The sequence below is a fragment of the Pteropus medius genome, unplaced genomic scaffold, assembly GCF_902729225.1.
Source record: "Pteropus medius unplaced genomic scaffold, Ma_sr-lr_union100, whole genome shotgun sequence".
NCBI classification, from domain to species: domain Eukaryota; kingdom Metazoa; phylum Chordata; class Mammalia; order Chiroptera; family Pteropodidae; genus Pteropus; species Pteropus medius.
In genome coordinates this window covers 8,345,343-8,361,826 of record NW_024355205.1, presented here as the reverse complement: position 1 = coordinate 8,361,826, position 16,484 = coordinate 8,345,343, and the positions used below count along the sequence as shown (strand labels likewise).

The following is a 16,484-nucleotide window of genomic DNA, read 5'->3' as shown; positions in this document are numbered from 1 at the left end:
TTGTAAAAGTCTCATATTTCTTCCTGGAATTTTAAAGTTTCATTTTCGCATATAAATTTTGATCCATCTGGAATTTATTTGATTTAAAGTACAAAGTATTCCATCTTCTTTATATGTACTAAATAATGTCCCTTATCCTACTGATTTGACATGCCAAATTTTATCAAATACCAAATTAAATTTTTTCATCACACTATTCTAATTATTATAGCTTTTTAATGCATCTTAATATCTCATCACTGTTCTTTTCCCCCCAGAATGTTTCTTCTTATTCCTGTTTCTTAATTTTTTCCACATCAACTTAAAATAGCTTATATGTTTTTAACTTGCTATTTTTATTGAAATTGCATTACGTATAGAGTAACAGAGAGAACTGGCATCTTTATTATATTGAATATTCCTATCTAAGAATAAAGTACTGATTTCCACTTATTCTACCCTTTTCCCCTAATTGTCTCATAATAATATAAATGATTTTTACAGTTTGTTCGTTTTTTTTTAACCAGCGTCCAGATAAAGTCCAGGCATCACAGTTGGTTGATATGTCTCTCAAGTCTCTTTTAAACCATCTGTCTCCCTGCCTTCCTGACTCTCACTGTCCTTTATTTTTACATTTTATTTGTTGAAACTGAATCAATGGTCCTGTGGAGTTTCCCACCATCTGGATCTTGCTGATTGTACTCCCATGGTGTAGTTTAACAAGTATATCTGTTCTTACTTCAGGAGACAAACTATTCTTATCTTTTTTGTGTATATTCCTCAGCAGCGTTTCAATTTTTCTTTTGTGTAGGTCTTCCTTATTTCTTTCTGAGTGTATTCCTAGAGTTTTTAATGATCTAACCTCTATGGAGGGCAGTTTGGCAATATTTATCAAAATTACAAGTACTTGTGTCTTTTGACCTAGCAATTTAATTTCTAGAAATTTATTCTGCAGAGGTAATTGCACACCTGTGAGATGATGTATTTCTGAAATTACTCATTGCCTCATTATTTGTAATGGCAAAAGGTTGCTATAATCTAAATTCCCTTTGGTAGGAGACTAACTATGTAAATTGCGGCATATCCATATTGTGAAATGTTGTAAAGCTGATTTAAAAAAAGAAAAATGAGGAAGCTCCTTATATAATGATAGAAAAGTTTCTAAGATATATTTTGAAATAAAGAAATGAGGTGGCAAAACAGAATGTATAGAATGTATATTTTGTTATTATTTCTGTAAGAAAAGAGGAAATACATATATTGCATATACATAAGATATCTCTGGAAGATAACATTATTTGGTTACGCCAAAAAGAAATTAGCTGACTCGGGGGACAAGAGAGTGGGGGAAAGAGAATCTTCACTATATTCCTTTTCATACCTTTTGAATTTTGTACTCTGTGAATGTTTTACCTTTTTAACTTTTTTCAGTTAAAAACGTTTGTCTTGTAATGCATTATATATAGAAGGTTACGATCCCAATTAATACACTTTACCTTTAAAACCTGTTGTATCATTATTTGTCATAAATAGGATCAGTACTGTAAAGGGAGTTAGATGTCATCTAAACACTAAGAGATACCTCACCAGTAAGGATGCCAAGCTAAAACCAAGATGGACAGCTCTGTATGTGTGTGTGACACACAGACACACACACAAATAATTCAGTCAGTCTTGTAGAGAGAATTCCTGCCCAACAGAGGCAGTATAGCCTAGTAAAAACAGCAAGGGATTTGAAGACTTCAGATAAAAGTTCAGATCCCCTTTCTATTACTTAGTAAATTTATGAACATTGTCAAATATGTTGAACTTACTAAGTTTCAGTTTTCTAATCTATAAAATCGGGTTACCTTCACCTACCCTCTGGCTTGTTATGAAGATTAGCAATAGTTTGCATTATGTCTAGATGTCTGGTCCATTATATTATTTCAGCTCTAGAATTCCATGAATTAGTTGGCCCCCGGGGAGAACATTGAGGTCAAAGGAAGGATATATTTTATGGGATGAAACTTAGATATTCCTCTCATATTCTTGAATTTTACTAACAATTCCCTAATCTTCAAGCTCCCAGACACTCACACGTAGTCTTCCAAGAAACACAGGAAATGAGAAAGTATTACAGCTTATCCCAATCTATTTGAGCAGCTTCTCTTGTACTTGTCTCCAGTGAAGCTTTGACTCTCAGCATTTTTCTTATTGAGACTATAGAACTATATTTAAATTATAGATCTACAGATCCGTTAAAATGTAAAATCTATGAGGCTTATGGCAACCCAATGCCCATTATTCATTCTCTGGAAGACCAATTATCTGTATTTTTTTACAAAATTGAGAGAACTATTTCATTTTATTCTAATTTACTTATAGGCAAGTCTCATCTCTGAGAGACTGTGACACGTATTTTGGTTTTATTAATATATTCCCTGAAATTTCTCTGACACCACTAGCTTTAATAATGTTTAAGTCCTGTAAGAAGCAACCCACGAAATAAAATGAAAAGCCAACATACTTGCCTGCATTTCACCTTCGTGAGATCCTTCAGCAGTGAATTAAGGAGAGCAATGTGCCTTAACAGTGTGCTGGGCTGTGAGCACTAATGCTCATGAAATGAAATCCACAAAATAGCCCTCCCATTTTCCCTAGCCAATAATGGGAAAAGCCTTAAGCTGCTGTTAGGAGCTTGATAAAGGACAATAAGGGATGATTTCTTGACAACAAGGACTGTTAAACTTGGAAGAGTTTCAGAAGAAGATAATTAAATCCATTTTCCTCCAAATCTCTGAAAATCAGAGTGGCTGATTACTACTTGGAGTGGTTTAACTTTGCCTTATGGAGAGAAGTACACTATATCCTCTAACATTATTTTTTCTTATCCAATTTAACATTGACTGATTTCCTTGATTCATTTTTCTACACACTTTCTAAAAGGTAGTGTTACTGATTGGTTAATGTGGTTCTGAAAATTACAGAGAAATGTAACCAGAATAGTTTCATAGAGCCTTTTTATGTCTACTTATGCTTTATTTGTTTTCCCACACTCTGCAATAAACATGACAAGTGGTCTTTTCAATCATTCATAGTGATGAACAAGAAGAGGAAACCAAAGTTTCTTTCAGAAATCCCCCTATTACAATATGTGTGGCAGGTTTATAAATAGAATTAACAGGTGAATATTTTTAGGATAGCATTAATACGTAAGTCAATATCAGGGAAATTTTGTATTTTAAGTTTATAGGAACATTAAAAAACAAAGCAGTAAAATTATTTTAGACATATCCTTTCACACTTTCATTTTCCTCACTGGTTTGTAGTCCTGCAAAAGACTGTTTAAAAGGTAATGTATGTAAATTAATTTCCCCATGGTACAGGAAGTGTGAGCCAGGAGTATTTTGTGTCTTTTTATTTTAAAGAAAGAGACATCTAATTTAGATTGGTGTTTTTATCAGAGAGTCCTGTCTGTCAGTTTCTAGCATTTCTTAACAAGGTGAAAAGAATATAATTCTAAAAGGAAATTATAATAAATTTGTTTCAAATTTCTAAATTAGTATGGTTTTTGAAATGAGATAGTGTAACTTTTCAAAACATTGAAACAACTGTATGAAATATAAAGTAGCAAAACGACATATGAAAGTTCTGTCGTACTGAGCAAATACCTGGCCCACGGTAAATGCTCAGTAAGTAGTAGGTTGAAGTTACTGATATTTCACCACTTTGACTTACAAAATTGGCAAGATTCACAAGCTTGGGCCTAATGTTAATATCTTTCCTTATTCACCTTGGTGTCAGAATCCCTTGAACCTAACCATCTTACTAAAAGAGCACTACTCAGATCTTGGGAATATTACAGTTATTAGCTAAGAGAAGTAAATAGCTTCATGTGGTCTCAACAGCTGTGAGACCTGCATTGTAGTAGGGAGAGACAGAGAATCCAAAAAAGAAAGACAAGACAGAAACACAGTAAATATAACCCAGATAGAATTTAACATAAATTAATATAATATAATACAATATAATATAATACCCGATATACAAATCTAAATACCAACTATCTGGGGGTACTTTGGTGTGTGTGGCCAACAGTCCTATTACTGTCTCCTATTAAAATATATCACATTACAATATTTACAGTTCTGACTATGCATGGTCAAGGCAAGTGTAAAACTGTCTTTGAATACTCTGAAAGTCTTTCTGTGAGAATTTTTTCTTTAGGTTTGTGCACTAAATAACCTCTCTGAATATTTTACCTCATTTCCCAGCCCTTCAGTATATACTCAAGTGTAAGCGAATGATTGGAGGGTGAGTCATGCTATTATTTCCTTCATTAGCAAAATAATTGAGAAGCAACATTTGCATCTGGGTATTTTTAGATTTTCAGGGACACGGCCAACTTTTAAAAACTTTATTACACAAGCAACATTTTAATATTGAAAAATTAGGAAATCCAATATTTTTAAAGCTCTGAATAAAAAGCTAGGTATCTCTTTGAACGATGCAGACCTAACACGTGAAAGAAAGTATCACAAAGGCATATATCTTATGCCATCCTGTTCTCTTTGTATCCCTAGCACCTAGAACAGGACCTGTGTATTTATCAAGGACAAGTATTTATTGAATGAATCAATGACTCAATGAATCAATGAATCAATTAAATACTAGGTATTGCATTCACAGATGAATTTTATTATTTTTAGCATCTGCAGTAGCTCATTAAACATCCTTCTTGTACACGAAGTTGTTGAGTACAAATGACTATTTCTTTACCTATAAAATGAGGGGCTTGACAGGTGTTTCTAACAGGAACATTCTACAACCTTATAAATAGCTAAACCACAAAGACTGGGGAAGAGAGCAATAGTAGAGATTTCTTACAACGTTAATGGGTAAGCTAAAACCATTAATGCCTGGCTTAGTTCCAAAATGGCCTTGGGCCATATATGACCTTGATTGATGATGACTTTTGAACAGGTCTCTCTGAAACTACTCACTGAATTTTGCCTCGGGGATTGTGTGTCACTTGTTTAGCTCTCTTGACAATATTCCAAAGGAAGTCATTCATTGGCAAGTATAAAGTCTCCCCAATTGTGCCAAATAAAGTCATTTATTACCATTTTATGGAAAGCCCAAGTCTCATTTCCAGGATCGCTGGGGATGTGCCAGCTCACTAGTTCTTGTTGGCATCGACTTTATTTTCCCCAGTAGTCACCAGCTTTAACCAAAAGCCTTTGAATGCCAAATGGAGCCTCTTTATCAGTTGAGATCTCCCAAAGAAAGGGAGTATATTTTTAAGTAAAAGATCCTAGGTGAGGAGACATGTTTTGTGTAGTTCATGCTACTAATTTTTATGTTTTTTATTTTAATTACTTATGGACTATTTGATCAAGAATCAAGTTATGAAGAGTAGATCTATTTAACCTACTGACTGTCAAATATGGTAACCACTAGTCACATGTGGCTATTTAAATTAATTAAAATTAAATAAAATTAAAATTCTTGTTTCTCAGCTGCACTAGTCACATTACAAGTACCTGTTAGCAACAAATGGCTACTCTTTTGGACAAGTACACATGTCATATTTCTATCATCACAGAAAGTTTTGTTGGACTACATTTTTCTAACTTTTTGAAGGACACAGAGTAATCAAATATTTTGGCTTTTAATTATAGAAATTTCTTATTGCCTGTGGTGGGAAAAGTTTTGACCAGAGATTTATTTATTTAGCATCTATTTATTGAGTCAAAACAATTTCCTGAAGTTATCTTTGCTGTGAAATGTTCTTGAAGTTTTATAGCCTCTACTTCCTGTCAGAGGATGTGGCCTGGAGAAGTTACTGGAAAAACTCAAAAAAGCTCCCTGGAAGCCTTGAGTCTACCTAAGTCACAGTTTATCCTCATTCCACTTAACCACCTCTTGATGCTGAGAAATTCAGAATTAATATATTCATATATACCAAAGCACTTTAGACATTCTGAGGTGTTTTACCACCACATCTTCCTTGTGTTTTTTTTTTTTCCAACATTTCCAGGACTGGTTAGTCCCTAACTGAGCAGAACACCATAGACTCTTCCAGGCCTGATCTTCCTCTTGGGTGCTTGCAAAATACCCAGGAACTTTAGACCTGTAGCACAGCCAGCTCATCAGTAATTCTAAGCCACAGAGATCTATGAAATCATTTTCAGGTTCCACTGGTACAAATCCAACCAATAATTAAGGACTATTCAGTGATTAAGAAAAGACTAATATTCCACTTCTTTTCTACTCTGATCTTTGGAGTATCACATGAAAATAAGTATTTTTTGAAAGAAAAATTTCTAACTTTAAGGATTTAAAAATTAGTTTAAGAATAATTGTTTTTAAAAAGGTTATAATCTTGACTCTCATACAAATTTAAAATGAACAGATGTCAGAAATTTTATTTAGCTTATTAATTAATGAGAGAACCAGTTAGATGTTACAACCTATTTATGAGAAAATCCAAAAAGTAGATGAATATGTAAACCCATCAGGAAGACTAAAATACATATGCTTAATGGATTCAAAACTAGTCAGTAACCACAGGGCAATAATCATTGCATTCAATCATGCATGTACACTGTGCATTTTTATGGAAAAGAATCATTTGCATCACTATGAATTATCTGAGACTTAGAGAGTTATAATATTTGTCAAAGACAATGAAAGGCCCAAAACCCATATAGTCAGATAACTTGGAAGAGTTATGCTCTAGATAAAGCATATTTTTTCATTGAAGATGCCTAGTAATTATCTTGGTCCATATCCAAGTTTTTCATATTTCTTTTCTGGTAAATTAAATATTTATAGGTTACCCTCTCCATAGTTCTGCCCTTTTGATTTATCTACCCATTTCCTCCTCGTTTGAGAGATATCTAGTGAGCTTTCCTTTTTACTTGATTCAATAAAACAGGAAAAAGAACATAAAGATGTATTTTATTGAAAAGTGTAAGAGTATGGAAAGAGTCACAGTGGACTAGATAGCTGGAGAGAGAAGAAAATGATTAAATCACTTATGTCATAGTTTCATAGACATTGTGATTACAGAATTAAAACTCCTTGCATTCTCTTATTTACTTGGTTCTGACCCCTTGGTTTTAAGACACATCTCAATTTAATAACTTTTTTGGGAGGAAGAAAATTTTAAAAGGAAAAAAATGTATAGTTTTTTTTAAAAATAGCACAATGGAGTGTATTTATTCATACCCTAGCATATTATGCCTTTAATAACCAGAGTTTAAGTCTAAGCCTTCTTATCACTCTTCTGAACCACTTTTGGCCCTCATTTATCATGACATGTTGCTTTTCATAATGCATTTTTTCTGATCAAAACTTTTAGTAACTTTCTTATTGAAAATGTAAACCTAAGGCATTCTAATGTATGCCTTTGGTGTATTTTCTACATTTCCATTTGATTATTTGCCTAGTTCACCCTCGCTCTCCCACCCTTCATATATTTATAGAGCTAATTTTGGAAATTATCAGAAAGCTTTTGACAGCTTTGTACCTGAACAGTAGACCTTCATAAAGCATGCATGGGTCATTCACTTTTTCTTGTTTTTAAAACATTGATTTATTTGGAGAGATATGGCAAATTCTTCAGCCTTTAATTGTGTTCTTGGCATTCAAAAAAAAGTTATTTTATATATATCCCCAGGACAAGAGATGTATCTACTTGCACAAGAGATGTATCTACTTGCATGCGTCTTCTATTCTTGGATTCTTTGTAAAACATTTGGTTATTTTACAAGAAAATCAATTCATTTCTCAGGTGATGAATACTTGCATTTACAATAAATTTACATCCACATTTCTGTTTTCTTCTACATACATGATTCTTTTTCTTTTCAGTGCTGCCATTATAGTACAGTTCTATTGGGGAAATTCTGGATTGAAGTTCAGCAGTGGGAGGCAGCACCAATGGAAATAAGTCAATTAAAGAAACGATAAACAAGTAGCCAAATGTTCACTCCTCTCCAGGCTATGACACTTACACAGGAAATAACTACAGTGTCACAATTTGCCTCTCCGTCTGAGAGGACTAGCTGGTTTCTTTGAACATTGATTGTATGATTTAAGTTTAAATTCAGGTCAGGAAGGAAGACCATGTATGTTAAAACAAAAAGTTTGCTAAATTACAGATTGCTAAAATACAGGTTGTTTCAGAAGATTACGAATCTTTTTTTATTTGTGTGTGACAAATTGGACAACTTTCTCAGCTTCATTGCTGCTAATCTAGGTTAACCTATTCTCTTAGTAGGTCAAGAAACAAAGGCCTGGAGACTTTAACCTGTTCCAGATTTCAACAAGTGAGCTAATACTAGCCAGAGTTTAAGCAATGGTTCCCAAACACCCACTGCCAGCCCATTAAAAAAAATCTACTTTAAAGAACTGTCTTATTTCCATGTTGAAATGTTCATTCTTTTATGTGATCGATGTCTTCATTCTTTTGTGTGACTATGAGGCATTATTTTTAACTTTTTTGCTCTCATTCCAATGTATTTGCTTGGTAATATAAAATTTTAGCAACCCTATTTTAGTTTCCTCAATTTAAAAAAAAATTCTAGTTTAGTAGACCAGAGGGATTTAAGGGCTTTTTAAGTGGTTTTCTTTGGTGGGGGGGAGGGTTGTTTTCTGTCTGTCTGTCTGTTTGTTTTTTCATTGGCATTTTCCCTCAGTTATTTCCTATGGCTGTTTTTTATTGTAGAAAGAAACTTCTTTGACCATTTTTCTCACCTTCTAAAGAACACCTACTTTTTTTTTTAACTCACAATTATGAAACAGTTTTTTTTTTTTTATTTCAAATAATTTGGTTTAAAAAAACATTGCATTTATGACTAAATCTCTATAAATAAGATTAACTACTAAGGAAGTTTTAAAAAGACTCTTTTTTTATTGTGCTGGCGTTTAGTTTGTGATTTCTCATACCTCAACCGCAAGATTTAGTTCCCTGACCCGTTTCAATGAAGCATGTCCTGCTTTTAGGACTAAAGCAGTATACATACATACAGTGCCACAACTTATCCTACCACTGGCAACGAGGCACAGAAATGCAAGAATTAATGGTAGTTTGTTTACAGCTCAACTACTTCTGTCTTTTCTAGCACAAAATCGTTATCTATTACTATTCTAGTACTGCAGCCTCTTGTTTTTTATGTAAAGGCATTTTATTCAGTAGCTTAAAAATAATGAATCTACAAAGCATGCTCTATGTGAGAGGAACTCATTTTAGAATGTATCATGATTAATGGTGGGGCCCTGGCATTTTGTAGACTAATGTTAATACAGTAACATTTGGGTAGCACCTTTTGTGATTTTTCAAAGTGGTGTACTTGTTTGCTAATGCATCCCATGTCCAGCATTACATAATGCCAGCATTAATGACAGTGCCACTTCGTCAGGCTGGAAAGATAGTCTCAGACTCAATAAGGAAACACTTTATCAAAAGGAATAAAAAATGGAAATGAGGTACTACCTGTGGGCTCAGATTAAATTACTCTTGAGAATTTAGAAGCAATAGCTTCTCTTGCTGTTCTTTCTAATGCAGCATTGCAGTCCTTTACATCTCATGCTTTATTAATTCAACAAATATTTATTTGTCACCTACCGTGTATAGTGCATTAGGTTCTTATTCTGATTATCTTAAGATATACAAAAATGAACGTACTTCCATTTGTGCTTTCACAAAGTCTAGGAAAAGAGATGATGCATGTGTAGAATTACCTGTAATGGAAGCAGTGTTATGTGCTCTGGTAGAGATAAAATGTGCCATGATTTCAGAAGAGAGAAATTGCTCTTTTAACTGAAGAACCAGGAGAGTACTCATGAAGGAAATGGAAGTGGAGCAGAACCTGGAGGAATGGTTGAGATTTGAAAATATGGAACCAGGTTGAAGTAGCTTCAGAAAAAGAACTGTACAAGCCAGCAACAGAAGGAAATTCTGGGACATGTATTACCAGAAGGAGTCTGGCTAGAATTGCAGGATTCATAAAGGAGAGTTGTGGGTAGTAAGTTATGCCTGTTCACAGTCCAGTGAATTATGTTTGAGACTAAGATTTTGAGCTTTCATCTAGAGGGAGATCCTGGAGTTTTATAAATATAGAAATACCTATTCATAACAGTACATCAAGACAATTCATTTGAAGTGTATGTATATGTTGGATTGAAGAGGGTAGTAACTAGGGTTCAGGGAATGGCTGAGAGCTATTAGTGAAGTCCTTGAGAATGCATTAAAAGTAAGAACTGTTAGTATAGCCATGGTAATGACCATGGATGATGGATAGGTGGTGTCAGGGTCGCAATATGGAATAAGTGTTGACAGTTTATTGAACATAAGGGAAAACAAGATCGATTTTGATGTTTAAAAAAAAAGAATGGGGTTAATTGATAAGACAGAGTCCTGTTTGAGCCACCTTAGATTTGAAATGCTGGCAAGGGTCAAAGACTAAATCTCCCAAGAACAATTTGCAATACTCGTCAGAAATTAAGACAAAAATAAAGCCAGAGTTAGAATTTCATTTATTTGGGAATAACATGATAGGAATAATAGTTGAAGTATCTTTGCTTTGAGAGAAGTTCACCAGCAGGAGTGAAAAGAACATTATGGAGAAAAGAAGACCAGGAATAGATCCATGGAGAACACCTACACATAGAAGGTAGAAGGTAGAAAGAAAATCTTCCCCTCTCTCCCGGAAAATAAATACTTGAAAGAGTAGACAGAGGCAGCAGAATTGAAGCGGGACAGGGATCAAGGATGGAGTAGGTGGGATCAGAAAGACTGGACCAGGCTAGCAGAGGTCATTTTGCTTGTCCACTGGAAATCTAGCCTTCAAAAGGAGAAAAGATTACTGAACTATAGATATATATGCTTCCAGAGCAGGCTTCTTTAAATCTTTACTAAGGAGTTTCCTAATATGACCTATTCCCACCACTCAGCCATCCTACTCCTAATTTCCTCGTAGAATATATAAATCAGTGGGCAGCTGCTCACTTCCCTGGGATGAGCCCCTCTCACAAACATGGGTGCTCTTTCCAGGACTCCTCTAGAAGCCCAAAGATACATTAGTAGTTTTGGCATCTCTTTTCCACAGTAAAGGAATTCTGCCAAGCTGAAGGTCCATCAAACATTGCTTCCTTTTTGCATCTGGACCATCTACTGTAGCCAGGGGTTTCTAACCTGAAGCCAGTGACTATCATGGCCAGTGAATGCAGTGTTCTGTTATCTGTGTGCATGCATTTTTCAGAAGACATGATTTACCCTTCTGATTCTTATGAGTCTCTTTTCTTAAATAGATAAGAACCATTGTAATAGATCATACTCTTACATAGTGATGTGAGTTCCTTGAGGATAAGAGCCTGTCCTTATAAATTTTGTTATTTTCATGGTACCTCTATCAATCTTAATTGAATGAAGAACTAATGGTGCTATATTTGATGGGCCAACAGGAATGATAAAACACTCATTTTGGCTCAATAGCCTCTTACTTGACTTAGCAAATGTATGTAACTAGGAAACATGTTTTCTAACTCATCTAATGTCCTTTATTAGTATAACTTGTAGTTTAAAGATGACACATGATCTCATTTATTTCTTTAATATTAATGCAGAATAGAGATTAGTATCTTCATTTCAAGAATGAGAAAGCTACAACCGAGAAAATCCATATGACTTGCTGAGCATCATACATCATATATTTGCTATTACTATTATCTCATGGTAAATTCATTTGTAAATAAAAATGCCCATGAACATAATAGACTTGGCTTTGTTTCCTGGAATTCTTATTAGTTGGTAGTAAGTTGGTTTTTGTTTTACATGAATGAAATCTTTTTATTAGCCTGAAATTTGATACTCATGTTAAATGCACTGGTTTCCAAATAGCTGTATTATTGAATGACAGATGCTACTATCATATAGTGACTTTAATTTCTTGGTCTTATACTAGATAACATTAAATGATAGTAATGAGGTCCAGATTTGGGTATTTTAGGGTGGAAGTTACGACAGCATATCTGACAGCAGTATAGTGTCACGATTAAGAGTACAGGCTTTTGGATCTCACTTGGATTCCAAAGTTCCCCTAAACAGTATTCCATCCTAAGTATTAAATCCTGGATATGTTTTAAGTTGTCTGTCCACTTAAAAGTGTCCCTATTAAGTTTCCATCTGAATCTAAAAAGAGAAAATTCATCTCTCCTACTTCTACATTTCCTGGAGTTCTCTAGAGTAGAAAAGGAAGAGAGAATCCCACAGCAACCTCTCGTGGATGGCCAGAGTCAGCAGACTAGCATGGCAGCTGTGCTCTCTTGGCACCTGACTTCTGTCCCAAGGCTTCTGTTCCAATGTGGTATGCTTGACAGATGCTGTTCTGTAGCAGTGCACTTGATCTCCCTGCAGCAACCAGCCTTTGCCTCCTCACAGCCTGGGTCATGAGCATCCATATTTACACACAGGCTGACCTTACCTACCTAAACACGCGAGTAATATTAAAAGCTTAATACAAAAGGGGGTGGGCAGAAACTTAGAACTTCTTAGTCAAAAAACTGATACCTAAAACTGAACCCTAAAATGTGGATGACTTACAAAATGGCCAGGCAGTTCTCTGAAATTGGAATTAAAAATATTACAGGAATGATTAGGAAGTTGTGACTCAAAAGCCTGTTGGAAACACACTGCTCTTAAGTGTGTATACACTCTGTTAACTGAGTAATGGGGACAGTTAGTGTACTATACTAATTAAAATACAATTTTCCAAATGTGTTTGCTCAACATCAATTTACATGTTTTTCACATGTTTTAATGATGATTTTTTAAAAATATCAAAAACAAGCTACTTATTTGTTTAAATAAGCAGTTTAGCTTTCCGATGCCTACAGTGACAAAGAATAAAGATATAGGAAAAGAGGGAATCCTGTCCCCAGTGCATCCCCAGCTAGACAGGTTGTCTGTGGAGAGACAGGGCTTTTGAAACACTGGTGTGCCAGGAGGCAGAAATATTATTCAGAGATATCTAGGCACTGACACTGCTTTTTCTTTCCAAGAGAAAACAGTTCAAGAACCAGATGAACTTGATATTTAGAAATATTCATCCAAGTAGAACTGCCAGTTTGTTGGTATAAACTGACATGGTAACATAATCCAGAATTTAAAAGGACAGTGTTGTAGGTTTCTCTCTGCTCAGATTGGCCCTGGGAGCAGCAGCCTCATAGGGAACTGATGTGTAAGGGAAAACCACACAAGGCGTGCTAAATCTGCCTCTTTCTCTGGGGTTACCATTTCCTGTGGTTTCTGCAGCCTGAGCTGAATAAACTGGTGCTCATAGAAGGCGTGTCTGATCTTTCCCACCAGTTAATAGCCCAGCTGCATGATGCATTAATTTTTATCAATTGTAGTAAATAGATAAGGTGGGATTTTCTAATACCTAACTTCACTAGTTCATCTTAAACTCTATAAATATCTTTTGATTTTCAGTATAGCTGTCCTAGACCTATGTAGTTTAGTATAAGCTAGAATAAACTCTTTCAAAATCATAAAAATATATATGGCTAGGCTATGAAAAATTGATAAATTAGCCTCGACAAACATGACCTATAATTATTTGTTGTGTATGTATCTGTACATACTCTTAACTCCATGAAAGTGGGGCCCAGGGCTATCTTGTGCTGCGGAGTAACCTCAGAACTTAGCAATAGTATTTGTTCATTTGACTATTAATTGACTTTTTAAAAATAGGACTTCCAATATATCCTTTGGGCTTTTGTTACAGAGATATTAACACTGTATATGTTTAAAAACTTTTGGTTTGCTTTACAACTTTGCCAAGAAATAATTCATATGTATATATATATGTATATATATCCTTGTATACATATATGTTTCACTGTTCACTCAGTTTCTCTGGGGCAGTTAAAAATTAATATGCAAATTATTGTTTTCCAGGCTTGAAACTATTCCAACATGGCTTTTCTTGGACTCCTCTCTTTGCTGGTTCTGCAAAGTTTGGCTTTAGGGGCCACTTCCCCTGATGAAACCATCACTGAGTTGTCAGTGAATATGTATAATCATCTTCGAGCCACTGGGGAAGATGAAAATATTCTTTTCTCTCCATTAAGCATCACCCTTGCAATGGGAATGATGGAACTTGGGGCCCAAGGCTCTACCCTGAAAGAAATCCGTCATTCAATGGGATATGACAGTCTGAAAAACGGTAAGTGTGCTTCAGTTTGATTTCTCAGGATGCTTTGACTTTAACTTTCAACTCAGTTATGTTGTCTTCTGCCAGAGGCAGCATTATTGACAGAGGGTGAGAAAGTAATCTTATTGAAATGGTATGGCTTGGAGAAGCATTAGGAAACCCAGGAAAGGTGTTAATTCCTGTTTTATCCCTGGCTGAGTTAATCTATGAAAAATGTATTATTTTTATTATTTATTATTTTATTATTATTATTTAAATAAACTTCGCTGTGGTAAACAAAAGCAAACATGGTTCTTGCCCTGATGGAGTTTCTAGTCTAGAGGGAGAGACATACATTAATCAATCAATTATCACACAAACAAATGAAAAATTACAACTGTGATTAGTGCTACAATGAAAAGCAACATGATTCTCTAAGAATATCAGAAATTTTTCCTTAAAATCAACTATGTCTTCATTGTTTAAATAGCATCAAAAAATTTTTTTAATGTTGTGCAACTATGAAATTATATGTATTGGAGAAAATTTTAAGCCTAAAGATATCTTGTAGTCACTTTGACATGATAAAAGATTTCTGTTTTAATGTTTCTAATATACATGTGAATTAACTCTAAAAAGTTAAGAACTAATACAATCTCTAATAGATTTTCTAGTTATAAGGTTAAAAATGTCTAGTAAAAATAAATTTAGATAATTTGATTTTTAAACTAGATAATTGAACTTAATTCTTATTCCTGATAAACATAAAATAAGACTAATTTAATGAAAGTAACCTAAGTACTTTGAAGGAAAACCCAAAACTCTTTATAGATTTTACCAATATATCAATTAAAATGAAAAATAATATCAGTCGATAATATTAAGCTACAAAAAAGTTAAAATTATATTATCTGGAAATTGCCTAAATATTAGAACCTCCTCACCATGTCACTCTGGGGAATAAGCTAGTGCTCTCCCCTTGGGCCTCTTTTCTATTCATCCCCATGCTGTGTTTTTACTGCTTCTTCACCTTCCTGGATCTTTCGCTGTGTTTGTTCCAGTAATGAACTTATTCTTTGTCATTTTGCAGGTGAAGAATTTTCTTTCATGAAGGATTTTTCTAACATGGTAACTGCTGAAGAGAGCCAGTATGTGATGAAAATTGCCAATTCCCTCTTCGTGCAAAATGGATTTCATGTCAATGATGAGTTTTTGCAAATGATGAAAAAATATTTTAATGCAGAAGTAAATCATGTGGACTTCAGTCAAAATATTGCTGTGGCCAACCACATCAATAAGTGGGTGGAGAATAACACAAATAGTATGTCATTTGGTTCTTTGCTTTCTTGAATAGCTTAGGTTTAATTCTCTCTAACTTCTGAAATTATTTGTCCCCACATTCCTTTTGCATGTTGAATGTTGGATAGCATTTAGTTGAGTAGCTAATAATTATTTTGTATAGCTTAAAGTCTTTTTAGAAGCATTGTTTATGAATAAACATTTGATAAAGCAGTTAACTCTTTTGGTATGTATTGAATTTTGGCACTGATAAACTAGTCTGCTCTCCAGTTGATAAGTTTCTTCTGTATAGTAATTTTAGTTACTATATGGAATCTTGCTTGAGCTAATTATTTGATAAATTAGACACTAATTAAAATGGCAGTTGGTGGCTCTTATAATTAAAACAGAATAAGAATTAAAAGTCAGAGTGTAAATATTTGTTGGCTTTTAAACCACAGAACTTGACTGGTAATCAAAAAATTGTATAGGCTTCCTTTAAAAAAGAGTAGCCCATTTTAAGGCAATTAAATGGAGAGAAATTAGAAAGATGCATTAATTTTAAATTTTATTTCGAATTCATAAGTTTTAAATGTATTTAAGTTTTCCAAATGTTTCGTATTTTATCATTTTATTTTCCAATTTTACCACAAAAGTAATTAAAATTAGAATCTAGAAAATGAGACCGAATTGAAAGTAGATTACTTCAACAGTTCATTAAATTAATTTATATTGTCAGACTCCCAAAATAATATTAATTTAATCTAATAAGTTTTATGTTAGAACAACAGGAACAAGAAAATCTTATGTCCTATAATCTTCAAAATGCTGAAGTACTTTCTTAAGCAGCTACAGAAGTACTATGATTAATAAGAGAATACAGAGCAAAATATTGTCCTGTCATTTTCACTGTGAGATGATGTTCCACTATAATCATTTTCACAAGATCACTTTTTTAACTATGAGATTGGAATGTAGGATAAAGGAAACTTACCTTTTTTTTTTTTTTTTTTTAGCATTCAAAGAATAAATAAAAAATAATCA

General features: G+C 33.9%; 1 protein-coding gene across 2 annotated transcripts in view; it reads left to right on the top strand.

Annotated features, from left to right (window-relative positions):
• The window catches only part of SERPINI1 (serpin family I member 1), a 65,710-nt gene that overhangs the window by 25,945 nt on the left and 23,281 nt on the right, over positions 1-16,484 (top strand). For both annotated transcript variants that reach the window (XM_039858023.1, XM_039858025.1), the window contains exons 2-3: positions 13,928-14,195; positions 15,253-15,483. In XM_039858023.1, the coding sequence (XP_039713957.1) occupies positions 13,946-14,195; positions 15,253-15,483 (481 nt within the window). In that variant the 5' untranslated portion in view covers positions 13,928-13,945. The remainder of the gene's footprint in view (positions 1-13,927; positions 14,196-15,252; positions 15,484-16,484) is intronic.